Source organism: Thermomyces lanuginosus (genome assembly GCF_041956635.1).
Source record: "Thermomyces lanuginosus strain ATCC 200065 unplaced genomic scaffold VTN49scaffold_29, whole genome shotgun sequence".
Classification (NCBI taxonomy): domain Eukaryota; kingdom Fungi; phylum Ascomycota; class Eurotiomycetes; order Eurotiales; family Trichocomaceae; genus Thermomyces; species Thermomyces lanuginosus.
In genome coordinates this window covers 124,216-149,098 of record NW_027192363.1, presented here as the reverse complement: position 1 = coordinate 149,098, position 24,883 = coordinate 124,216, and the positions used below count along the sequence as shown (strand labels likewise).

At 48.7% G+C, this 24,883-nt stretch overlaps 8 protein-coding genes across 8 annotated transcripts; 4 read left to right on the top strand and 4 right to left on the bottom strand.

Annotated features, from left to right (window-relative positions):
- Positions 1–394: 394 nt before the first annotated feature.
- VTN49DRAFT_3533 (uncharacterized protein) lies at positions 395–4,060 on the bottom strand (the record flags this gene model as incomplete). The annotated part of the gene is made up of 19 exons (XM_069411380.1): positions 395–763; positions 815–1,087; positions 1,144–1,287; positions 1,364–1,494; positions 1,538–1,638; positions 1,686–1,857; positions 1,904–2,061; positions 2,110–2,237; positions 2,288–2,513; positions 2,562–2,597; positions 2,644–2,695; positions 2,743–2,830; positions 2,880–2,953; positions 2,997–3,255; positions 3,306–3,439; positions 3,494–3,544; positions 3,592–3,657; positions 3,710–3,955; positions 4,009–4,060. The coding sequence occupies 19 exons, from the start codon at positions 4,058–4,060 to the stop codon at positions 395–397; spliced, it is 2,760 nt and encodes a 919-aa protein (XP_069268004.1).
- A 283-nt stretch (positions 4,061–4,343) lies between these two features.
- Positions 4,344–6,274, bottom strand: VTN49DRAFT_3532 (uncharacterized protein; the record flags this gene model as incomplete). The annotated part of the gene is made up of 7 exons (XM_069411379.1): positions 4,344–4,392; positions 4,445–4,641; positions 4,694–5,490; positions 5,549–5,834; positions 5,893–5,910; positions 5,971–5,993; positions 6,073–6,274. 7 exons carry the CDS (start codon positions 6,272–6,274, stop codon positions 4,344–4,346), a joined length of 1,572 nt encoding a protein of 523 aa, XP_069268003.1.
- A 1,195-nt stretch (positions 6,275–7,469) lies between these two features.
- Positions 7,470–8,490, bottom strand: VTN49DRAFT_3531 (uncharacterized protein; the record flags this gene model as incomplete). The annotated part of the gene is made up of 5 exons (XM_069411378.1): positions 7,470–7,619; positions 7,674–7,784; positions 7,838–8,002; positions 8,065–8,149; positions 8,225–8,490. 5 exons carry the CDS (start codon positions 8,488–8,490, stop codon positions 7,470–7,472), a joined length of 777 nt encoding a protein of 258 aa, XP_069268002.1.
- A 2,323-nt stretch (positions 8,491–10,813) lies between these two features.
- Positions 10,814–12,012, top strand: VTN49DRAFT_3530 (uncharacterized protein; the record flags this gene model as incomplete). Its single annotated transcript, XM_069411377.1, has 2 exons — positions 10,814–10,856; positions 10,985–12,012. The coding sequence occupies 2 exons, from the start codon at positions 10,814–10,816 to the stop codon at positions 12,010–12,012; spliced, it is 1,071 nt and encodes a 356-aa protein (XP_069268001.1).
- A 3,726-nt stretch (positions 12,013–15,738) lies between these two features.
- On the bottom strand, positions 15,739–17,096 carry VTN49DRAFT_3529 (uncharacterized protein; the record flags this gene model as incomplete). The annotated part of the gene is made up of 2 exons (XM_069411375.1): positions 15,739–16,976; positions 17,030–17,096. 2 exons carry the CDS (start codon positions 17,094–17,096, stop codon positions 15,739–15,741), a joined length of 1,305 nt encoding a protein of 434 aa, XP_069268000.1.
- Positions 17,097–18,276: 1,180 nt separating this feature from the next.
- Positions 18,277–19,982, top strand: VTN49DRAFT_3528 (uncharacterized protein; the record flags this gene model as incomplete). Its single annotated transcript, XM_069411374.1, has 4 exons — positions 18,277–18,323; positions 18,407–18,518; positions 18,572–19,732; positions 19,845–19,982. 4 exons carry the CDS (start codon positions 18,277–18,279, stop codon positions 19,980–19,982), a joined length of 1,458 nt encoding a protein of 485 aa, XP_069267999.1.
- Positions 19,983–20,906: 924 nt separating this feature from the next.
- On the top strand, positions 20,907–21,820 carry VTN49DRAFT_3527 (uncharacterized protein; the record flags this gene model as incomplete). Its single annotated transcript, XM_069411373.1, has 4 exons — positions 20,907–21,094; positions 21,145–21,214; positions 21,282–21,723; positions 21,774–21,820. The coding sequence occupies 4 exons, from the start codon at positions 20,907–20,909 to the stop codon at positions 21,818–21,820; spliced, it is 747 nt and encodes a 248-aa protein (XP_069267998.1).
- A 1,636-nt stretch (positions 21,821–23,456) lies between these two features.
- On the top strand, positions 23,457–23,975 carry VTN49DRAFT_3526 (uncharacterized protein; the record flags this gene model as incomplete). Its single annotated transcript, XM_069411372.1, has 1 exon — positions 23,457–23,975. One exon carries the CDS (start codon positions 23,457–23,459, stop codon positions 23,973–23,975), a length of 519 nt encoding a protein of 172 aa, XP_069267997.1.
- Between the last annotated feature and the right edge of the window lie 908 nt (positions 23,976–24,883).

Here is a 24,883-nt window from a genome sequence, read left to right as displayed (position 1 = left end):
TTATTCATATCTTGTTTCTTCCCCCAATTTTTGTCATGGAGAAAGGGATTCTCGGGCATAATCTCTTAATCTTTGCTTTTTTTTTCCCGGTGGTTTGAAAACGATTGGCAGGGCGTCTTACTTTCACAATGTTTCTGTTCCTGGCTTGGGTTCTGGCTCGGGAGAATAGGTTCGGATTTTTCTTTTCTCGATGGTCACTAATCAGTTGTATGGTTCTCTCATGTGTGTCTTCCTTTGGCTGTTTGTTAGAAACGCGCAAGATACCCGACAAATAATCAGGAGTCAATTTTGATAATATAACTTAATAAGAATTTATATGGGCAATATTGTTCTGATGCGCTTGGCTTTGATAAGTTGAACACATCAGGAGTGGCTGGTTGGCACGGGCACCCATTCAAGTTCTCTCAAAGGTCAACCACTTTTCATACTTGCTCTGAAGCTCCTGCGCCAGGGTCATGCCATTAGGGCCCATGAGACGTGCCAGATCAATTGCTTTGTTCGCCCAGCGCTGCGCGTCGATGAGTTGGGATGAGAGGTAGAGGTCAACGGCATAATTGAATGCGCGGCAACTGAGCCAAGCAAGTCCATCATCCACGCTCTCGACGCTGTCAGCACTTCGAGCGAGAAGAAGTGCTTTGTCGAGGAGATGCTCTGCGATGGCAACTTGCGATCCTCTTTCTACCGCTAGATGAAAGAGGCATCGGACATGCTGCATTCTCTCCCTGCAGTTGTTATTCCGCTTGATGAGATTCTTGACAATGCGCTGTAAGCCTTTTGGTTAGTGCAATTTTGGACTGGACTTCTAGCTTCTTACGCGCATACAACCCATCGCCATGTCAGGTGGCATCTTCGAACTCAGCACGACGTCTGCCAGATACCGGTTCAAGTTCAAGTCCTTGCATTCACCGAGACTTTGGATCAATTGGCTGAAATCGTCCCATCCACCGAGTAATATTGTTCTCTCCAGCCGAAGGAATTGCAAAATCCACTCCCGCTCTATCCATATGTCATCAACCGCATTCTGGACGAAGTAATCTTTCTCAAACTTGTCAAGATCGCCTTGCAGCTCCGCCATCCAGTTTTGATACTGAAAGGTTAGTAAATCTGACAGCAGAAATGTTTGAATGTTCCTGTACAACTCACCTGTAAACGGGTTCCAGTCTCGAGTGCGGGATTCCGCCCAGTGTGTTCCATCAACAGGTTCGCCACATACACGATGGAACGGAGCCTATTAGCCATATCGCGGGCGGCATCAGCACCAAGGTGACTGGAATATAGTCCAACAAACTGGAAATTATCAAGTTAGTCGGTATTAGGAATTACCGCATTCCAGGCGCATGCTTCAATATCAAACAAGACTAACTTTGGCAGACACCCTAAGAAGACGCATGGCATAGTCCACCAGATGAGGTTCAGAGATTTCCAGTGCTAATCTGTAGCTATTGCGCGAAAACCATTCAAGCTTGTTGGCGTCATTAGAAGAAATTTGGGAAGCTGAGAAATTAGTAAAAAGTTCCTTCTGTTCACAGCATCTTACCTCTATCGAATAGAGCACATAGCATGTCCATCAAGTCACTGACATCCTTGCCGCCACGAAGACACTTCTGTGTCTCCCCGATGGCAATGCAAATCGTGACCCTATAACGGTTAGCAGGATTGGTTGATCTACAGCTAAGTGAGACTACCTAAAATACTCTAGCTGTTGTGTAATCTTAGCTACTGTTTCGTCTGTCGTGAACAGGTATAAATGATTAAGCAGAGTCCTGTCGCACCCTGCCGTGTGGGCAGCCGAGATGCAAGCAAGGAAATAGCCCCAATGACTGCTCTCTCCTTCCAAAGCCAAACGAAGATCCACTCCTATTTATCGTGAGCTTCTGCCAACTTTCTAGTGCGCTCTACATACCTAGCCCTAACCCTAAACCGGGTGTTAAAGTAGCTAGCGACAGTCGGTACATCACGTAGATTGTTTCTCCATCGAGCACCGACTCATTTTTGACTGTCTCCCACATGTTGCACACTGGCTGGACATCGCCAGTATGAATGGCACAGAATGCCAACTTCCTGTCCATAGTTAATCATGGAAAGTTTAATGCCACAAGGATCACCTACCTGAGAACTTTAAGGCGGTTAACGGAGGCCATTGGCTGGAACACTGGATGCTGACTGAAGAGACACCATCGCTGGGCTGCAAAGAAATCTCCTTGGGAGTAGAGCAATTCGACCTTCCGCCATAGTATCTGGAAGGTGTCAGTTTCGAGCCACAAGAGAGATCACTAGATAGTCTGACAATCAAGGTAGCCTCGCTAACAACAGCGGACAACTGCAGTCTCGATTCTTCCACCATCCTATTGGCGACGTCATAAAGAAAGTCGATGCAGTGAGGCGAATGCAGCCTCGGTGAACTGAGAAGTCTGGCAATGATGACGAAGGTCTCTTCTAAGAATGCTTTGTTAGAAATTTCCATGTTCATCTTCGAAAACAGTTGCTTGAAGCACTCGAGCGATGAGTCAGGGCTCAGACGCGTCAGTATCACCTCAGCTATTTGCATTGACTCTACATACCTGAGGTCGAATAACTTGATCGCATAGCCCACGGACCTTTCCATATTAGCTGCGATGCAGGCATCATCGTGAGGATTTCTACCGTTTCAGACTTTGCTCTGTAATATCCATAACCTGAATATGGGTTTCAAGAGCTGTGCTATTAATTCAATCCAAAGTGGTGATAAAGTGGAACACTCACCATCGTACAATTCTCTTGCATTTGGATTGGACTGTCTCATGAGAAGCTCAAGTTGCAGAACAACAACAGGAAGTTCTCTGGGATGTTTCTATAATTTCTCAGCGTCTTTCTGCTGTGTTTTGCTTGTCGGCTGTCACCTGTTGAATCATATCGCACACGTTCATTGCCTGGGTTTTGATTTCTTCCTCGAAGTTTGAGAGGTTCGCGGTGACTGAATTGTTAACAAATAGCAAAGCCGAACTCCGTTTACTCACCCAAGGTTCTTAAGATGGACAAATCAAGCCATCGATGGTCATTTGACCCATCTGCAGCGTGTAGGATTTCAAGAATGCCGTGTATCTTATGCACGCTGGAAGCTGCTAGGGACTTCTGATTCTTTCGAAGGGCTCCGACCAATACTTGATGACAAGTGTCAGCAAATTTTTCCACCATCAACGTATTCCGTTCGATCAGAGATCTTGAAATCTTGGACAGCATCTGTTCAGCAAGCCCTAATTCTCCTTTCCGAACAAACTAGATATCAAATCAGCCTGCACTGCACTGATCAATGTAATGGCACGTACGAGATTACTCTGGATCAAATAATATCGAGCTCCAATGGCTCGGATTTCAGTGGTCTGCTCCGAAAGCTCCAAAAGTCTATATCTCTCCCTGCACCGCTCGATCACGTCCATTGCTCGGCCGTCAACCCCTGCTTCTGAGACGAAATCAGTTAGCGTATTCAAGAAATGGTCAACTGTATCAGTCTCACCGAGGCAGATCTCGGCACATTTGATCGCCATATGGAGACTTCTGACCGCATCTTTTTCGATCAGTACTTGTCAATCCTTTTACGACAGGCAGCAGTACCTGAACTATCACTCCCCTCCTCGTTACTCAAACAGCTCTCAATCATTAGAAACGCGAGAACATAGACTAGAGGACAATCATCAGACAGGGCGGAGTCAAGACGAAGCTATCAGAATACTTTGAACAAAAGCACGATAGACCCCAGTTGGAGAGCTTTGTTGGGACGCCGGCACCCGGAGGACGGCATTCCACAAGGTACTGCCCGACAGCTCCAGCAATGACTTGGAGCAAGTGGAAAGCTTGTCGATTGGAAGAGGAAGCTGATGGATGCACTGATCCAGATTATCCACCACTTCCTGGCATCGCAGCCAAGTGATGAGATCCTCAGTGTCGCCCATTCTCGACTGGATGTCTGCGACGAACGCTTTTCTCGGTTAATTGAGAGAGAAACCGCAGAGAGATATCCAAATGCCATACCACAGATGGATGCAGCTGTTGTATCCACATCGGAGTCGAAAGTGAGCTCCATAATGGGCTGTTGCTTGACTACGAGTCTCGTGATGGAAAGGCAAGATGTACCTAGGTGGTCGAAACTTGCAGTTGACTGCAGGAGAATCTTTGTATGACACGTGAGGAAAGTGCCATTGGCTGTTGTTTCCTATTTTGAAGGCATTCAAACAGGTACTGATACACCATACCACACACTCCGAACGCCTGTCCAAATCCAGTTTCCAGCATAAGAGACATACACATGTACCCATACAAGGTGTCTTTCACAATTCTTTTCGCACTGTATAATACCCAACAAATGACTACTTCCTTCGCTGTGAAGGCAAGAAGTTTCCGACAATCAATGATGGTCTGTAGCCGCGTCAGTCAAAGCATTCTCGTAGCAAAGAGAACTGAAACTTACATATGATTGGGATCACGGCGGATAGTAAATGAAAAGCAACACGGAATGCGTTTACTCGGATCATCCGAGTCCGGGTTCTTTAGGGTACAGCTAGTGAGCATCGCTTTCTGGGTGCCGTCGAATGCGATCGCGCCGAACTTTTCCCAGTAGCTAACCAACTGATCCTCGGTAATGATCTCATGCAAAGCGAGCTTGCCCTGGAGCGGCAGTGAGTATATTCTTCGGGCCCGAAAATAGAAGCAAACGTACATCACGCAGTCTCTCAATCGGCACATCGATGAGTTCCGCCATCTCCTTATTCCCACGGAAAATCTCTCCAGTGCGTCTCCAGAGGCATGCCGGGATTGCCATACTGGCAAACACGCGATCGTACTCCATGAGGCTGCGCTCGAACCACATTTCCACAAATATCAACTCGATATCAGTTAAACTCTGCATGCGCTCCCGGAATTTGGGGCGAAATTTATCTAGTTGCCGAAGGATTTTCTGGCGCAAGGCAGGCTGCATGTGCTTTTCCATGTACTGATTCAAGCGGGCATAGCCCTTGACGTAGTTGAACGGTTTCAGAAGACCAGCCTCATATTTTGCCTTTAGGAGCTTGTTCATGCGCTCTTCGGGCGGATCCATGCCTTGTGGATCAGCGGCAGTCATGTAATAATCTTCTTTGGCTTTGTCATTGCCGGAATTGTAGCCAGAACGCTGATCAGCGCCGTCCTGATCCTGGGAATTGGTGAGTTGTGGAACGTGCTGCTGCTGCTGTTGTTGCTGCTGCTGCTGCTGCTGCTGTTGCTGTTGTTGCCGAGCCAATGCTGAAGCATTGGCGCCCATGTTTGGATTGACCGAGTTAATCAGCGAGTCATTGTATAAGCCGTTCACGTCGTTCGGAAAAGATACATTTTCGTCCAATAAACTATTGCTCAAGAAGTCGGTGAGCAGGTTGTACTCGTTGGTCACCTCAGAATTATTAAACATGTAGGACGCATGAAAGGCATGCATGTCTTGAAAGTGATTTTGTCCACCGAGGGACCAATCGTTGTTCATAAACACTGGGATAACGTAAGAGACGGAACGAGCAGGAAAGAACGGCGATGACACTCAACTTACCTTGTTGCGGAGTTCGTTCCATGCTTTGCGCTGCTGTTCCGGACATCGTCCCAGAGACGGGCGGCGAGGGATTGACTGTAGAAGATCGAAGGTCCAAAGGTGAGCCAGGAATCAATTGCTGCCCTCCGCTCTCCGATACAGTCATCATCTGATGCATTCCTCTCGACATGGCTTTGGATTTATTCTCCTCCTCATGGTCGTTGCGACTGCGTCTTGGTGGATCTCGAGGCTCGTCGTGACAAAGATGGCCGATGTTCCGTTTAATACATCGCGAGCATGGTCGTTCCTGCGGCACATGCTTTAGTCTTGTTGAACAGAATCTAGATTGGAACGGAAATATCTACCGAGTCACAAGTCATATGCTGTCATGGATTCAAGATCAGACCAGTCCTGGATCAAATCCCTCATGCCGGGAAACTCACCGAGCGTCGACAATAGACACATGCTGTCCGGCACACAAAGCGGCACGAGTCAGTGCGACACGTCCTTGTTCAGTCGCGAAGCATGAAACCTGGTATACGCACCATGATTAACCTTGCGACGCTTCTTGGGATTCGCTTGGCCCTGGGTTGCTGAAGAATCCGGCTTGGTCGATGAGGCCGACTTGCTCTCCGATTCTCTCGACGATGAGACGGTATCGGAGATGGCAACCGCCTCCACGGTTGTCGGACTTTTCTCCTCAGCCGACTGTTTCGTTTCAGGAGCAGCCAAATGTTCCTCCGCCATCGTGATGGGGGGATTGATCGTTCGCGACTGCGCGATTACGATAGGTACCAGACGAGTCGTGCGGGGAAACCGATTCGTAACCGAAAACGGAACAAGGGCGAGTCGCTGGACGCCGCGAAAGAGCTAGCCGGCAGTGCGCAGCTTCAACGATAAGCTGACGGCGGGGAACAGTGGTTAAGGAAGAAGATGTTATCCCGTTTACTTATGGGTTGACGATGTACCGCACAATTGGTGAAGGACTCGCCTTTTCTGGAGACAGGATCCAGTGCGGAGAAGCGGGCGCGACTTTTTTTAGTTCTTTAATCTTTCGGGGCCTTGGTCTGACTCGGTACGTGAGCTCCATACAGTACCATACGTAATAAACTGTATTGAACAGTCCAAAACGGAAATTACGAAGACAATCGTCTCACTGAATCCAAGGTGTAACCTATAAAAGAGACGTTCGTGTTAGATACTGGTTACGAAATTACAAGAATTCTGTAACTTTGGTCCCGGTAACACATGTCGATTTCATTGTCCCACTATTAACCTTCAGGCACTCGCCTATTCGTCCATGACGCAGGCACCCAGAATCTTGGGTCAATCCTCGGAGGAGTCAGGACAAGTGTCCAGGAACTAACCGGGCCTCCTGTTGGACGTCGGGAATTCACAATGGGAGATTGATTAAAGACATCATAGGAGGCCCATGCACGAAGCGTTCCTCGTACCTCGGCTGGAGAAGCGGGGCCAATCAAACCTAGCGACCGCTGTGCGAGGGAGATCATTGACCGACTTGTGATTGGAGCGTTCAAGTGGTTTGGATCTTCCGCCGATATCACGGCATGTGGTAGGGCTTGAAGTCGTACTTCGAAATAGCGGCTAGATTCCATAACGGGATGCCGTGTCGCCAGAGAACGCTGCATGAGACCGAATGGAAGCTGACCAATTCCCAATCCTCAAGCGTCACTTCGGCCTCAATCTTGTTAGTCTCTGTTCACGTTCCTTGTCGGTTATAAATCTTGACAAATACTTGGGCTCTGATCCTTACGATTTGAATCGCCTGACCAGATCCGCTCTCTTCAATTCGTGAAGACGCCAGAGTTTGCCTTCACCGCTTCCTAGCACGAGTCCATCCGTCAACATGACTTCGTCCCTGGCTAGGGTAGCGGATCAGATCGATCATAGAAGTGAGTTTCAGAGATGTGCAGTCCCAAACTCAATCAATAGGAATGGCAATATTTAACGCTGCTTGTGCCTCCGAAATCGCATCTTTCAGCTCGGCAAAAGGACCAACGTTATTCTGCATTGATTTCAGATGACCAGTAAGTTGCACTATTAGTGACCGAAGTTCCGGATCCGGTTCAACCTGGAGAAAGGATCAGTTGTGAGATCGCCATTTATGAGCATCTCGCCAACATACATCGTGTAAAGCCGTGATACCATGCTTGTTGTCCGCAATAGAAACCGTGGTTGAGCTTCGATGCGTACGTTGCTGGGACTGTTCATCGAGGCGGCGCAGGACGGGATGTTCCTGGAAATGGTAAATAACTTGATCGCGCAAGTCATGAACGTGAGCAGGCTTACATTTTTGGCCTGCCGCTTGCGTTCCATCTCTGCGCGCTTCGCGTTCTTTTCCATTTCCTCTACTTGTTTGGTTTCCTTGGCCAATAGGGCTTCCTCACGTTCAATTTCTAGCTTCAGGAGGTCGATTGTGCTCATTGCGCTAGACAACTGAGTCTCCAGAATGCGCTATCGACCTGAGTTAGCAATGGATTGACTCTGGAACCTGCGGACGGTATCTGTGGACGCACACGTTCGTTTAGCGCAGACTCGTAATCGAAGCTCGCATCCTTGGCCATTGGTGGAAATGGCATCCGAGGTAGTCGACGATTTAGACTAACGGCGAAACGAAGCATTGTTAGGCGATTCCGTTCATCACTGCGTAGACAGACACTTCCGGAAATTACATACTTTTTGACAACAGCCGACACAGCCGCCTGTGCCTCGATTCGCTTCTTCTCGTCAAGATGGCGAACAATCACAGGACGCTCCAGCATTCGAAACATTTCGCGCACTTTTTCTTGCATTGCTTCTGGAAGAGGTGCCCATTTTGACTTGATGGTACGTTCAGGGATGTGTCGTACGCGTGGTTCCAAGTAAGCATATCGTTTCGTCTCGCGTGAGGCGTCGTCGTCCTCCTCTGGAGTAAAATCTGCACGCTTTCTCTTGGATGTCATTTCGTATTGGCAGGCCGAATTATCGAAATCACAAGGAAGGAGTCCTAAAGCAACCGACTGAACTTGGGTGACGTGCACCGTGACGCGGTTGATGTTTGGTTCAGTTAATTACTCGTTGTTTGCGGTCTTAACAGTGGATGATGAAATTTTGGGAAATTTCTCATAAAATTTCAAAATTTCAAAGATTTTCGGCGCATGCGGCATGCCATATTTCACTGTTTTCAACCAATAGTTTGCTAATACAGGTAGTTACAAGTAACATACTCCTAATGGTTAAGTTCGTATTTTTTAGTCATCACGATACTCCCTCCTCCGTACTGGATTCACTGGTTGCCATCAATCGAAAACTGATTGGCTGTGTAGCGTGTACTTCGTACGCGGAACGTCAGCCTCCCAAGACTGATGTGTGCAGCTCAAGAAAAAAGTTAGTTGCCGACTGCAGATTAACATCGCTCTTTTCGAGTATGTACCCTGTGGGCCATTTTCGTAGTCTGGACCCGGCGGCGCAGAAAGAGTTTCCGCATTTCCATGTACAGAACCTCTACTGGTTCCAGTCTGATGGGACAGGCAGCCGATTGCACTACTAGGTTAGTACTCCGCACTCAGCCGCGTACCTTCAATGGGCTGGTCAGGGACTTGAGAGTCGCAGTAACGGAGCAAGTCTACAAAGTACTGATCTTTGCCGCACTGACCACACTTCGGGAACGGGACCTGGACATGGGGCTGGTGATTTTAGGAGGGTGGACTGAACGGTTTTGGAGCGAATTCGCTGGCTGATGGTACTGATTTATAGCTGCATACCAGACCCGATTTTGCACCGGCTATCGTCTTAATGACCAATATTATCAATGGGATTCTCTTGGGAGGCATCGATTCACATCATCATACGATATCAGCACTCCATTAGACGACTGGGTCAAGTGCAAGTATGAATCATTCATTGAGCGTGGCCATGAAGTACTGGCACCTCGCATTGTCTGGTCTCGCCAGGGCTGTGCAGGAAATCGAAGCAACTTCCAAAAAACGAAGAAAATCCGAAAAGTTTCCGAAACGAACTGGCGGCTCTGGGATAAGAACGTGGCGCCCGTCGATCGTACTGGTCTAATAGTATGTTATCAAGGGTATTCTGTACCCCATACCACGTTCAAGTGAAGCACTAGTCAAGTGGATCTTGACAAGGGTTGGTCGATTGCTTCAGCAGCGTCCGCGCTTTGCCGCTTCAAGACTCCATCGTTCCAGGGAAAGGGAGTACTAGTACTAGTAGTTAGTGGAGGGGTTGGCCTGGGTCCATGTGCCAAAAAGAAGGAATGTATGCCTATCAAATCATTAGACGGGGCATATCAACTCCGTGTGGCTGTACAGTTCATTGGTTCGAATGCATGCAGAGACGGGCGCAGGAGACCCCGCAACTTTCAGTCATCGAGCCTTACCTTCACTTGGAGGAAGTTGGAGCCTTCATGTCTATCACGATTTGTACAGGAAGAGCAATGCAAGTAGGCGTAAGCTGCTGGATTGCAATTTGTTTCAAGGCGACACAGGAGGCATATTTGACTGCTTGCCGTATATGGTACCTAATTGGTGGCCGATTCCCCAGGGCATGGGTCATGTCACCTGTCGTCCGTCAGCCCAGCTAAGCAGATATATCAGACGCCTGGCTTCCAGGTTTCTAGCTCCTTCTGTGGAGTTTCCAACACCAGAGAGTTAATCCACGAAGCCGGAACTCGGAGCACTGTCGTGCTTCGCATCCGCCCCTTCTGAACCAACGGTCAAGCATCGAGGGGTTGCATTTCCGCCTTCAGGTGCATATTACTGGATTCCATACAATGAGCCTAATCTGGTCAACGGCAAACGCCCCAGGAGTAGCTGCCGGGATGGGCGAGAAGTACTTAAAGACCAGGTGATATTCCATGTGTCTGCACTTTTAGCTTTTCACAGACCGATTATAAATCAATCTCAAGACTGATTCGAACAAGTCGTATCGCCTGTCAGTGTCATCATGAACATTTCTGCACCACATCCTGTTACCCGGTTCGCGTGCAATCGATGCCATGAGCAAAAACTTCGATGTCCTCGCAATCCAATCCCCGGTCAGCCCTGTGGACGCTGTGCGAATGCCGGGGCAGTATGTAAATTCGAACCCCCGTTACGCCCAGGAAGGCCAAGCACTCGCCGTCGTAAATCGAGCAGAAAGACCTCATTGTCGCCTTCCCAGAGCTTGACGGGGTCGTCTTCAGTAACGCCGGCTGGAGAGCAGGAAAGGGACCTGGCAACAAGCTGTCAACCCAAAGGATATATGTCGGAGCTGGATTGCTTCTTCGAGAACATGGCATCGGAATGCCCCCTAGTCATGGACAACAATAACCAGGGTATGTGGTTCTCCAATCTGATAGATTGTTTGCTTGTGAAACCGTCAGAAAAGGTGGACGCAGTAGATGCTCTTCTGCCCCAAGTGGGTATTCCAAATAATTACTCATTGTGATTGCTGTCTACACAGACTCTCTAGTCCCTGAGGCAAATCCAGAGGAGCCATTTTTTCTAGGTTGCAAGTCTCCGCATCATGGTGGCTCACTGAGCATAGCCACCGACTTGCTCGATATTCATTCCATATCGGCCCTTCCTTCACCCTCGAATGTTCCTCTCCCATCATTGCAACATGATGGGGCTTCTCATCTAATTCCCGACAAGATGCTGGGCCCGCCCACAGCAGCCTCTTCAACGTCATCTATGTCATATGCGTTCTCGCCTTTGTTTCCTCCATCATTATCTTCATCGACTGTCTCGACGCCATCTCTACCAACAACGACCGAAATCGACTTTTGCCAACTTCTAAAGTTGAGCACGACATTGCATGAGTACTGCTGTCGATTGATGAGTGTCCAGGAAGCTAAAATGGACTCGGCTACGAATTTCCTTCCAACGATCGATCAAATCCTCACTATTACCCAATCGTTGTCGGAAATGATCTCTCCTGTTCTCCCAACTTCTAGTGACCTTGATCCGAATAAGGCATTCCGTCCTCAATCCGTGACTTCTTATCCTCCTACCGAGATTGACTCCCCCTCCCATGTGCCTTGTCGATCCCCGCTGGACGGGGCTACCGCTCTTCTAATCCTATCCTGCTACCTTCGCCTTCTTCGTCTCTACAATGCAGGTGTGTCCAAGCCGTCCGCAGTCGTAGCGACCTCGATACCGGGAACGGCCGAGGATGAGAATGAAATGCAGCACCTCAGTTTTCAGATTGGCTGTTTTTCAACTCCTATGGCATCATCCATGATTCTCCTTGCGTGTCTGATTTCGCAGACGTTGGGGAATTTCGAAACGACCCTGAAGAAACTCGCCTTCAATATGAGTATCTCAAGGCAGCTTGGTACTGGCGAGGGCGATCAATCTTGGCCATGGGAACCAGATGCAGGGCCAGGCTCCAGTGTCATGGCTATCACGCAGGCGGTGTTGTCGGAGATGAGGATACTGCAGGCCAATCTTCGGCAGCAACTTCAGGCGACGAATTCGGTCTGTGACTGACTGTTTGTGGGCGGTACGGGAGCCAATTTCCATGTACAATAGTAGAGCGTTTGACGGGGCGGCAATCAACAGGAGTAATACTTTGAAGTGCATTGTGATTGTTTCCGAGAAAGTACGTAAACCACTATTCCGGTGAGAACTACCGTGCTTCCTGCGAGGCTATGAGAGTAGCTAGTTTAGCCCAAACTCTCGGTGCCCCTGAAGATGGCGCAGAACTTGGCAGTCCAAGTACCAAACAGGCACTTTGGCCATGGAGGGTGCAGTCCCTGGCCGTGGGTTAGAGAAACAGAATCTTCGAGAATTGAGAGTATTGAAAAACACAGCACTAATGTAGCGCTGCTGACAAACAAACTTGGCACACAATGGAATTACGCTCTCGACCAAGGAGCGTCCTTGCTGGTGTCCTGTCCGAAGTTAACCGCGGGGGGTTAGTCTCGCACTGCTGGAACTGTTCCGACCGGCGCGGTTATGGCAGAAGCCCAGCCTTTGTGACGTCATGACTTTCTCACCGGCAGAGGATGTTAGTCAATGAGTGGACCCTAAGTGCTGGCGGCCTAAGCCTAACTCTGAGTGCGATGCACGTGGTACATATCGGGTAGAACCCCCTGTGACCGCCCCGTCACGCACTCAATCCCAGGGCCTTCCTGTTTTTCTGGCACAGCTGGTACCCTGGACCCGTGCCAGCCAAACCCGCCGAGAGAATTTCTTGGTACATTTTGACTGGTGTGCATGGAATTGGACTGAATTTTTATAGGCGGATTTAACGGATAAATTATCCCTATTATTTCCGGGAAACCACGTCGTCGGAGAATCAAGCATTTAACGGTTAGGGTATAACCGGTATATGCTGTTGAGTACCCAGACCCATTTGAGAGCAAATGGAAACGCACCAACAAAAGTGCAACTTCAGGGTCGACTAATCGTACATACCGCAGTTGTAGGTCCGTATGGCCACATGGAACGTGAAACACAGGCTCTTGGCTGCAGTTCAAGAACCCGTTTCGATCCACCGTAATCCAAGCACGAAATTCGACAGAAGTATTCTGAGAGCCCAAACACATGCGCGGAAAGTAATAAGAATCCTGATATGGTCGCTATTTACTGCTTTTAGCAATTTCCTACCACTAAAAGTGCATTTTCTCGGCACAAGTAAGTTAGGTTATTGATTAGCTTTACTGTTGGTTGTTTCGCATCCTGTTCAATTAGGGTTAAGGCCATTGAGAGGCGAAATTTTAAGCCAGTTGATAGACATGAGCTTGGTGCAACCCTAACATTAAACGGAACATGCCCCTTTCCGTGATGATCGTCGTTCGCATTTTCCCTGATATCGTAATACAGTATTTGTTCTGTTTGTCGACAGCGACTGGATGATGCCGGTTGACCCAAATAACCTTCTCACACGGACCATCCCTAGCTGTTTCTAAAGAAATTGGTAAAAGAGAATTAGGTACAGAATTAGGAGCAAAGCATCTTGGCTGGCCCCTGGCAACTCACGAAACGAGTACTCTGTATGAGTCAGGATAATTGAGTCAAGACAGTAAACTCATTTGCCATGAACCGCGTTCTTTATCCAGAATACAAAAGAAAGTACTACTAGTTACCTTGCATCAGCCAAAGTTATCAGAAAAGATGCCATAAAATTACAAAACTCTAAGGGAACATATCCATCTCACAGACACCAAAACTTCTCAGACAATGAAGGGAGGGCATGGTGGCACTTATCTGTCAAAGCCGCCGTCACCAGGCTCCATTGCCGCTGATATTCCAGCTGCTCGCGACGCATTAAGCCACGAATCGATACCCACAGAGCAAAAGCCTGGCTTCCTATTTTCTCTCCACTTAGGCAGTGATTCGCTCGCAGAAATATTTTCCGCGCTACAGCGGTAAATAAATTGCAACATATGCTCAGTCGGCGTCGGCTGTTTATAGGTACTAATCAACAGTGCGAATCACCTTCTCGCACGGCCGGACTGCAACATCATCCACGGCTACGAAGTCGAAAGATACCGGCCAACTCTCTAGCACAGGGACGTTACGAGTTCGAATAGGATATTGACGGATGGTAGACTGGACCATGTCCGTTAGCGGAACCCCACGCTGGTAATGGTGGACGGTGTGTGAGTGATACACAGCAGAACTATAATCCACATGCCTCGAAACAGGCATTCTTTGCGCATTTTGAAGCTATGTATCCTATGTAACCATCGACTAGAGGGAGAAGACTGCGCTACCAATTGCGTTCAGACACTGCAACGACGCAATACCATCTCGCCATTTCCGCAAGTCTTTGGAGAAGGGAAGGGGGGGCGCATGGATTGTCATCGGCCGCAATTGCCCTTCTGTTGCTCCTGAACCGTCTGAATCGAGTCGCTAGTATTGGGCAGAATGGGGGCTTCGCTGCGCTGCACTTGGCGTTCATTACCGGATTCACTCTACGGTCGTTGGCGTACACGGATGGGTCACTTCCTTGAAGCGGTGATGAGGACTGTTCAATTGTGATTGAGTATTCTGGAGAGAATTCACTTTTTCTGGCTCTATGCGGATGTGCGTCAGGTAATTAAGTTCACTGCATATACATAATCGAGCAAAACAGCTGCAATCCATCGAATGTCACATTTGCCATAAGGGCCCAGTATCGTAACAATGCCAAGTCTCCATTCTTCCAGCAAAGCATATCCATCTGCCAGTGTGATCATAGCGACTCAAAATTGGTTCAATTTGTCACATCAAGAGAGCATGGCCATCACTTTTTCTCCGGAATACTATGTTCAATATCCAGGGAGACAGTTTCTATGATACGATTTGCACGCGCACTCTAGAGTCCAGGCTGCTGCCATAAATCGGGGATGCCATTGTTTAATACTATTGTTATTGAGGTAACAGCCTGCCTGAACCCTGACATCCCTCTCCCCACGGAACCCGGTCCAAGGCAGTAAGCACATCGAGAGACATTAACAGACGAGCCAATTCTCACAATTCGCCACTTCCAAAGATGATGTAGAGTCTTCTCAGATGAGCCCGGCAATGATATCACTATCATCATGCAGATCATAAATCGGGTCAAGTTGCTGAAATGATGACAATTTTTTAAAGGCTGCCTGAAGCTTCAACGATCCTATTCCGCGCAATTAGCTTTTGAGCCGGTGACTAACCCTAACCCTAACCCCTGGTCGAATTCCTGGCAAAAAGAAACATAACATGTGGTCACTGGTCAGAGGAGGTTCTTGTCATTAGCGAATACATTTACGAGCTTTTTACTGACTCCAACATAACCAATGCTGCGAATGTTCAACGCGGCAGCCCCTGGCCAATGTTCCCGAAACAAACACCTTCAGGTGGGTACGGCATATATCATTGAAAGATTACCTGTCAGACAGTGGGTACTGCATTTATCTTTCGCAATTCATCAGATATGGAATAATAGCGTCGCTGGGTACGGCATGTATCTGCGGTCATAATCGACATGCCTTACGAACTCAAGCTCACGTACGGAGGCGAACATGGAGCTTTCGAAACTCTGCCGTATCATTACATGAAATATGAACAGTGGTATTGTGCTTTTTCGACCACTATAGGGTAGCAACTATACATGAAAGTCGTAGATGACATTTCGACATAAGACAGCCACCAGCGCCAAGTCCGGGTTTCATGAGGATATCCTAGTTGAAGGATACATAGATGGCAGTAATAAACAGTAGAAAAGTCGTAAAGCGTGTCTGTGGATGATCATTGCGGTATTTGATAGCCGTTCATCGCTTTTAATTGGGCCAGTTGTTGTCGAAGCTCCTCATTGCCCTTCAGGATACCTTCCAGCCACTCCGCAGCCTGGACGAGTATGGCACTTTTGCTGAAGCCGCCGTTGCGTAACTCCGGCACCAGTGAGCAAAGATCTTCGAAGCCTTGCTTAATAAGGTTGCGACGCTTTTGCTCGGACAAGATATGATTAGCGCGCTTCTGCTCCTCAGTCAAGTTTTCCCGAGGAGGCTTGTCAGGATTCCGGCCTCGCCGAGAAGTGTTATCACTAGGGCTTCTTCTTGCTCTGCCACTGGCAGAACTCTTCGACCTCTTTACTTTGGGCAACGTGCCGGGGTCGTCCGATTCAGGCTCTGTCTTCACTTGGCTTTTTGGCCTTTTTTTCTGTGACATGCCATCGTCGGTTGTTGCCGGTGTTTCGGATGGTCCCGGCTGACTCGCATTCATCCAATCATGATGGGGCGCGTCTTCAGGCCTCTCCGGCGTCGGAGCCCTTGTATTTGTTGTGCTCGTTTGCGGCTCGAGGCATTCCATCTTCGCTAATAGTGATTGCGTCCGCTCTTCCTCATTTGGGACGTTTGGCGGTCGAACGTAGCCATTGCCGACAAAACCAATATCGGAGCCCCAACGAAGAGACCGAAATCGTTTCGTTTTATTCGGATCTGGAGGAGACGATTGCTCTACACTGAAAACTGGAGTGTGTTGAGGCTGTAGAAGGCGCTCTCGTGACAGTGAATGGTACGATGCGCTGTCGCGTTTCACATGGCCGGGGCCGGTTGTGGGTGGTGGCATCGAATACAGCAGATTCTCAGGAAATTGCTGATGAGAAGACGTTGTCCCGACATTAGATATGTTGAAACCATTCTGACACAGCATCGATGCTGCTGCGAGTATATCGGAGCTCGGAGCAGGGTCGTTCGCTGGGCCATTGGTGTCTTTGCTGACGAAAGGCATGGCAGGCTGCGATAATGATGTTGTCGAGCCCTCGAATATTGGGGGCAACTCATCGGCCCAGTCCAGCTGAAAGCCTCCGCTCCCCTTATCATGTGCACCACCGCCAAACCAAGAGTCATTGGCGTCCAGGTGGCTTGAATTCAAGGTCGTGAAGAAATTGTCCAGCATATTCGATTCGTTATCATCAAGCAGGGACGGACCGGGGGGAGGGGCTGGGCCAGCATCTTGCGGAGAGTCTGAGGGCGACCAGAAGGCATCTGGTGCAATGTTAGTGCGGGCCATGTGGCAGATACTAGGGAACAAATCTCACATCCAAAGGGTCCAGGAGTCGGGGATGCCCTCCGCCCCTGCTGGGACTCAGCGTTGGAGACATTCATTGCCGCGCGCAGCCGACAACGCGGGCGCTGATCTTTCGCCGCCTGTCCAGGATCAACAACGTATGGAACGTCGAGAGTTCGTGATGTAACCCGAGCGATTGGTTTTCGTGAGAATGGAACGATATACGGCGGTCGCAGCGAACTCTAGAAAACGTTATCAAGCGCTGAACATGGGATTGTTATGCTTTGGTGCTGGCCGGATTGGACGTTCTCAACTGGTCACGGGCGTGCGTCGCGAGATTGCGGGGATAAGTCCTGCCTAGTCAGGACGCGCCAGCAGGGCGAGTTGGCAAATCAACAAGATTAAAGTGCTGGTCGCGCAAAAGCATTGAAAACGACCAGAAATCCGGGGTAAATGGGTATCGAAAGTGTGGAGTCTGGAGAAGTGAACAATGTGATCGTGCTGTTGCTGGAATTCGAGTCGGATCACATGAAAGAAAAAATCAGCCTGCCGGCAGAAGGGGTGGTCAAGTGACGTAAATTCATTACCAAAAATTACAGTCAGTCTTGGCATTCGCAGCGGCTTAAACCGAGGTCCCTGAAGAGTGTGACAATACCAGAACGATATATTCGTATTACGTGTGCTGTCTCTCTTCGGTTTCTGGCCAGGTACTTTTCTTCGTAATCAGGACACGGTACTCTTGAAAGGCGAGAACACTGAGAATCGACAGCCAAGCTGCTGCGGAGTCTCTTGTACTCGTATTTCCTGTACGGTTTTTGCTCTCGCCGTGGCCTTCCTGTCCCTTGATTTTGGTTCATTCGGGCCAATTAGAGCAGTAAACAGTGGCCCAGTTATTGACAGTCCGCGAGGACAGCTGGGTGCGTCCATTGTTCTTCAGGGACACAATGGGATTATTGCCTTGCTCTCTCAGACTCTACAATGTCGAGATGGGAACAACTGACGCTTTATGTCGCATGATACGATAGATTTCGACAATGATACCATCCGATTGATCCGCGTTGCAGTTTGCAATCACATGAAAGGTTTCATCCGAAGCTCTAGCTCTCTCTCCTTAAACTCGGCCTTGATTCTTCCAAACCAATCCTTTGTTCACGCTATTCTGGATCATTGGTGTAGGGAGAGCGTGTTCGACTCGTCAATGCGTGATGGCAATTGCTTAAACATCATCATCAAAACACCCCGACCGCCGGTTCGATGCTCCTTCGAGAAAACAACACAATGTCTCCGCGAACCAGAGGGGCAATCGATGCAAGCACCATCAGCCCGTGAGTCAACCTTGTGATACCTTGAGTTCATTCCAAAGTCAATTCAGTTCGCTCAGATGACACCGCACTGACGCCACTGCTAGGGTCTTGCGTGCCTACGGGCTGGGCTATCTCGCAGCGACCGCCCCGCTGGTGATAGGTCGCATGCCAGCCATTGCGAGGGAAAATGCTGGTTACCAACAGAAAATCAAACTGGTATTGATCATTCGCTATGCCGCCTTTCAACCCGACGTTCTAACATTGCCCAGCTGCTACGAGTTCTGTTGAGGAACTTTGGCCTTAGAAAATTCCCAACATCATGTGCTGTCCTGATCGGTGGCTCCACGTGGCTACCTCTCTTGTGCAACCGGCTTTTGTATACATGTGCCAAATACCTGGGAAACATCTCGCTGCTCTCATCCCGCGTTACGGTGCGCTTGGTTCGCTTCCTATCGGCGTTCGTCTCAGGTTGGCTCGCCTTTCAGATTATCAATCCGAGCCGTGCACACAGACAAGAACCCAATACACGACGGCAGGACGTGGTTACATCGGATGGCGCTGAATCGAACCATGAACGGGGCCATGAACAGGCCGGCCGCACAATGGATCTCACGCTTTTCACAGGCACTCGAGCTCTCTGTGCAGTTGCGTACATTGCGTGGGAGTTCTGGAAGAGTCGTCGTAAACTTCGAGGAAAATGGACTGAAATAGAAGCAATGGTGCCGCAAATTGCAACTGCGGGCATCTTTGCTTGGAGTTCAGCTGTGGTGATGTGGGCCTGGTTCTATCTTCCGGAAAGACTTCCTCGGTCCTATGCGAAATGGATTACCAGCGCAGCGGAAGTTGACTTGAGGCTTATTGAGGCTCTTCGCCGTGCTAGAAGAGGTGAATTCGTTTATGGAAAGGACACCGGCCAGGCGCCGCTACTCGGATCGATGTGCGCAGACTACGGCTTGCCGATCGAATGGGGGGATCCGTCCAAGACTGTGCCGATGCCCTGTGAACTGATACACATGAGGTGTGGACCAAGCTGCGAATGGCACGCAATATCTCGCTTTCTACGAGGGTTCCGATTTGCTCTAGCCACCTACCTTCCCGTCCAGATTCTTCTGCGGCTGCGCTCGAACCGGACACCGACGGCCCTTAGGCAAGCTGTGCTGGGTGCTGCCCGATCGTCTTCATTCCTCGCCTTGTTTATCGCCTTGTTCTATTATTCGGTATGTCTGGCACGAACTCGGTTGGGGCCCAGACTGTTCGACTCAAAGACGGTATCGCCGATGAAATGGGATTCTGGCCTCTGCGTTGGTGCTGGCTGTGTCACCTGCGGTTGGAGTATACTACTAGAGACACCTCGCCGGCGAGAGGAGATCGCCCTCTTTGTCTTGCCAAGAGCTATAGCAACTTTCTTCCCTCGCCGGTACGATAGGAAGGTATGTCGTTTGATCACCACTTGAATCTGATCCAAGAACCACACAATCGTTTCGCTAGATTTTGTCGACAGCTATTCTGTCACATTTACATGATGCTAACGAATATGTTCAGTATCTGCGACGAGAGCAGACAGCATTTGCTCTGAGTGCCGCAATCATCCTCACTTGTGTCCAGGAGCGGCCAAACATGGTGCGCGGTGTCTTTGGCCGAATTCTGGCTCGCGTTCTGGGCACAAATAAGAAATCGTGAGGCCGATCCGTCCGCCTGAATGTTCTTCCTGGCCTTGTTTGCTGAGTACATATTTCCATTGCAGTCCAATTATGCCGTTGAAGAAGAACCTACGATGTAACAAGGACACGAGCCGATCATGTTTCTCGCAGATCATAGAAGACAACATAGACAATAGATGTACAGTAATGAAAAAGAAACGCATGGTTTCCACTAGCCTCCATTCGCAGGCTTGCTTAGTTCCATTACGTCCTAGTTTGGACTGAAAAATATGAGGTTGACTTCGCAACACATAAGAACGATCGCAGCACCTCTTCTCCCAGTCAGATCACTCAGAGAATTAAGGGAGCGCAAACGTTCCGACGTCCGCAGCTTTTTGGCTGTCCTTTCTATTAGCCTTTTTATCGGCATGTCCCTTGGACGCGATTGCGGCCAATACAAAGGAGGATCTGAAAGAGGCCTGGAACGGAGGCTGGGTCAGAACCCAAAGCCGGCACACTCAAGCCCGCGCGAACGCACACCAAAACGCTCGTCGAGCCCACCCTCATGGACGCAGCACCAAGCGGAATGGCATTCTTAGCCAGCAGTTTCCCAGCGTGCGAGTGGAATGCCCGCAAAGCCTGGAGGTACTGCATGTTTCCAAAGAATTTCCCTGTTATACTAGGCTTCCAGCACTTCGGATGGCATTTATCTAAGGCGTATTTAACTTATCAAGTACGGAGCACTCCATGCAGAGTACTCCGTAGGGTGTTGACTGGTACTCCATTTATCCGCTAGATAAATTTATTCATTTTAGCAAAGTGTAAGAGAATCGCGTCACGTACGGTAATGTTTTCCAGTCTGCCAAGCATCGGATCACGTGTTTCAGCGACTGATAATCTCCTGCCCATCCAGCTTTATCCGGAGATCACATCAAGCACTATTTGAGCTTCAATTCCATCGAAGATGGCAGCTCGACTATTCCGTCCAGGTGGACGGTGTTTTTCTTGCTGGAATTCTCTTGTTTCCGAACGATCAGGAGTGCTTTCACACTCGAAAGTTTACCAGCGATGTTTCTCGCAGCAGTCGACGGGCCATACAGCTGCTGCAGCATATAATTCTCCAGAGTCAAGACGAAAAAATGCCACGACATTGTCAGTATGACATTCTCTATTGTGCAATAGCAGTGACTGACGACATGCAGATACTACACTCTCAGTGTCATTGTCGGCACCGTAGCGTTGGCCTATGGATCAGTGCCGCTTTATAAGATGGTCGGTGTCTCCTCAAGACTCATTGGACAGCACCGGACCCAAGACTAACGTCGATCTGTCGGTTTAGATTTGCCAACAAATCGGATGGAACGGTCAGCCGGTCACCGCACATAAGGGCGGCACTGGTGACACCGCCTCTCGCTTGACGCCCGTGACGGAGTCGCGACGAATCCGCGTGACGTTCAATGGATCCGTGTCCGATGTTTTGCCGTGGAAGTTCGTCCCTCAACAGCGGGAAGTCCGTGTACTGCCTGGTGAAACCGCCTTGGCCTTTTACACAGCAACCAACAAGGGTCCCAACGATATCATCGGGGTTGCAACATACAGTGTGACGCCGGCCCAGGTTGCACCGTACTTTAGCAAGATTCAGTGCTTTTGCTTTGAAGAGCAAAAACTCAATGCTGGGGAATCGGTTGACATGCCGGTTTTCTTTTTCATTGATCCCGATTTTGCCAAGGATCCGGCCATGAAGAACATTGATACCATTACGCTCTCATACACATTCTTCAGTAAGTTCTTTGCTACTCTCAACGTGGTGCACCTACTGACGACTGTGTAGAAGCGCGATATGACGATAAAGGGGTCTTGCGGCCTACTCCATCCTGATTTTCTCCGAACAGAAAATACTCCTCTACGTGTATAAAATCTGTACAATATCATCATCTATGAATAGCGCATTGCATTTGCGACATGAACGTACATATATATACCAGATGTCCAATGCATCACTATACATCGCTGCTCAAATTACGTTGGTCATTCGGCTCTGCAATAGCAGAGGTTAATATCAAATTAGATCTGCCACTGAGGGGGCTCCATGTTTAGCGCCAGGCGTCACTTTCTTCCGAAACCGCAGCATGGAGAAGCAGATTTGACGGATGCTGACTGATTCGATAAGGTGTGGTCGAACTGCACGCAGGGACAGGGTCTCGTGGTTGTCTGAAATATTGACATACCATGGAACCCCGGTAACCACAGCAACCCAAACGTCCCATCTGGCGTTCTCGATGTACATAACAGCCACTCCAGTTCCATCTTGGTGTCGGGAGAGACGGAAGTCTGGCTACGTGGGAAATGCGAGCCTAAACCTGGCCTCTTCTGTACAGCTGCCGCCTTCTTTGATCATACCTCCCTAGCAGAAGACGTCAAAGATGCTGGCCTTCCGCTGCCATGATAGGTAGAGAAAACCAATCGATCAACCTCACTGTTCAAGCTCTTCACTGATAACTATATCACGTGACAGATTCTACCCTATTCAGCCCTAAGTGACGTGCTCGTTTGAGTCGAGATCTAGGTTTCATGAGTCACTCTGCGCAAAGCACAGATCCCTCGGGTGTCGACAAGAGGTATTGTCGAGTACGCATGAATATTGTCTCGCAACGTGAGCGACGAATTTGTGAGGAGAGAATAGTAATCAAGCTGAGGTTTACCTGATCGAGTATTCGGGTTAGGGCTTTGAGACGAATAAAGCCCCAAATTTCTGTCTATTCCCGTCTATTTGGCACCCCTTTAGGTTCCACAGGCATGCTCAAGTTGATGATAAGTAGCGATTGAATCCCTGGATGATCAACGCGAACTTTGAAGCTCTGATTTGCTCAGTTTGGCCATCTAGACCATGTGCGGGAGTTTAGAAGTCAATCATTTGTATTTCTGGCACCGTGTAAATTTCTTCTGCAACAAAACTTCATCGTCATTTACTAAGCTCTTGTGAGAAAGCATGGCATGCCTAAGGAGATAACTGGGTTAGTGGCTTACTCTAAACCTTCCATCTCGTGATGTAGCTGACGACATCCTCCGATAGGATCTGCAATTGTATACAAAGGTGTGATTCTGGATCAGGTCGCAGTAATTGCCTCGACGGAAAATTTCTATATCTCACGAACGTATTCGTTCGCTTTTGCGAACAATGCCATTCTTGTTCGACGCTGAGAGCTAGAGCTCTTTGCAATGGTCCTTGAATGGACAACAAAGCATTGGTCAATGAGAATGGAATTGAGAATAAAGAGTTGAATGTGACCAATCTAAGTAACTGAGTAATCCTTCGTTTCTCAATCTCAGCGCTTTGTTCAATGAGAATGAGGGCATATTCCGAATTAATCAGAATTCTCGAATCTGCTTTCTCAAAGGTATATAAATCTGTTCACCCTCAAAGCAATCATCGCCTTTCCAACGCACACTCGCTTCAAGGGAATTCAATCTTCAATAATCAATCGACTCCCTGAGCAACCATCTTACAACTAAAATGCCATCTTCAGCTGCTAGCCAACGATCCTCATCTTCTGCAAAGAGCGGCAGCAGTAATGACAGGGCCTTGACTAAACAAGACCGGTCTCGAGAGCGGAGCGAAGAAGACCAAAAATCGGTATCCAGTTCGATTGCCTCGAAGAATGATTTTGACAACCAAGAGACTTGGGACGCAGCATTGAATGCCGATGAGGAGTTGAATGATGAAGAGGGATACTACTGCGAGAACGACCCCGTATATGAATCGGGTAAAGATTCTCGTCAACACCGCCGTCATTCAGGAAAAGACGCTAACGCATCATCGCGTGGTAAACCATCAAAAGCTCATGAAAATAGCAGCTCTGCTCGCGGCGGAAATAAAAGTAAGCCCGGATATGTTCAAGTCCGCCTACCAGGCGATCGGTGGCTGATGCCATGGAAAATGGGCTTCCTCGATCGTGAAACAGGGGATATCTTCGAGATTAACGTGGCAACGAAAAAGAAGAAGACTATTAAGAAAGGAAACCTACGTCCCTAGAATCACCTTGAGCCTACGTTTGCCGAGGATCGTGTGGGTGGAAGTCTCCTGCCAGAAATGGGATACTGATTTTCGCGATTAGATTGACATTGGCCGCAAATATTTTCTACTGTACTGAGAAAAACCATGGCTTCCCTCCTTTTACAATAATCACCATAACTGAATATCGTCTCAAGCTTAATAAGAGACCCAGTCAAAACCAGCATTTAACGAGCAGCGCGGTAGTATCGGACCATACGTTGGCACGCCAGCGCACATATGTAGGTATCTCCTCATCTGAGCGGCAATTACTCAGAGCATTGGAGGAGTTTGTCCTAATTCAGCTCTAATCGCCCACGCTGATGCGCTTTCTGCAACGAAACACAGAGCGACAAAACTCGTATGTGCCCTGAGATTGTTCACGAGCCCACGCCAAAATGCGGTTTGTAAAAGATGATAAGAGGCCGTAATGGGCTGCTCCATGTTCTGGATGATGTATTGACCAACTTCTCGGCCATGAGTACTAGTCAGAGAGATGGTTGATAGAGAATTCGCGAAGAGTAGCGTTGCGAGATGGCAACTTTCAAGGGACCATTAAAGTGGCGTAAGCTAAGCTACATTATAGCAATGCTAAACTATATATGATTAGTAAACTACCAAAATAAGTATTCTCGCGTCCGAGGGATTAAATTGTAGGTGACATTTAAGGTGCCAAGACACTGTGTGCACAGGGACAGTCAATGCACAGTTTTTAGTCTCGTTTTTTTCGAAACTATTTTACGTCTTGTAACACGTAATACTTCCACCATCTCCTGTTCATTACCGCTTCATACCAACTTGTCCCTTTCAAGCTTTGAATAATTCGACCGATAGTTTGGGAAATGGTGAACGAATCTGATCTTTCTGCGGCTCTTGCGGAGCTCTCTAGT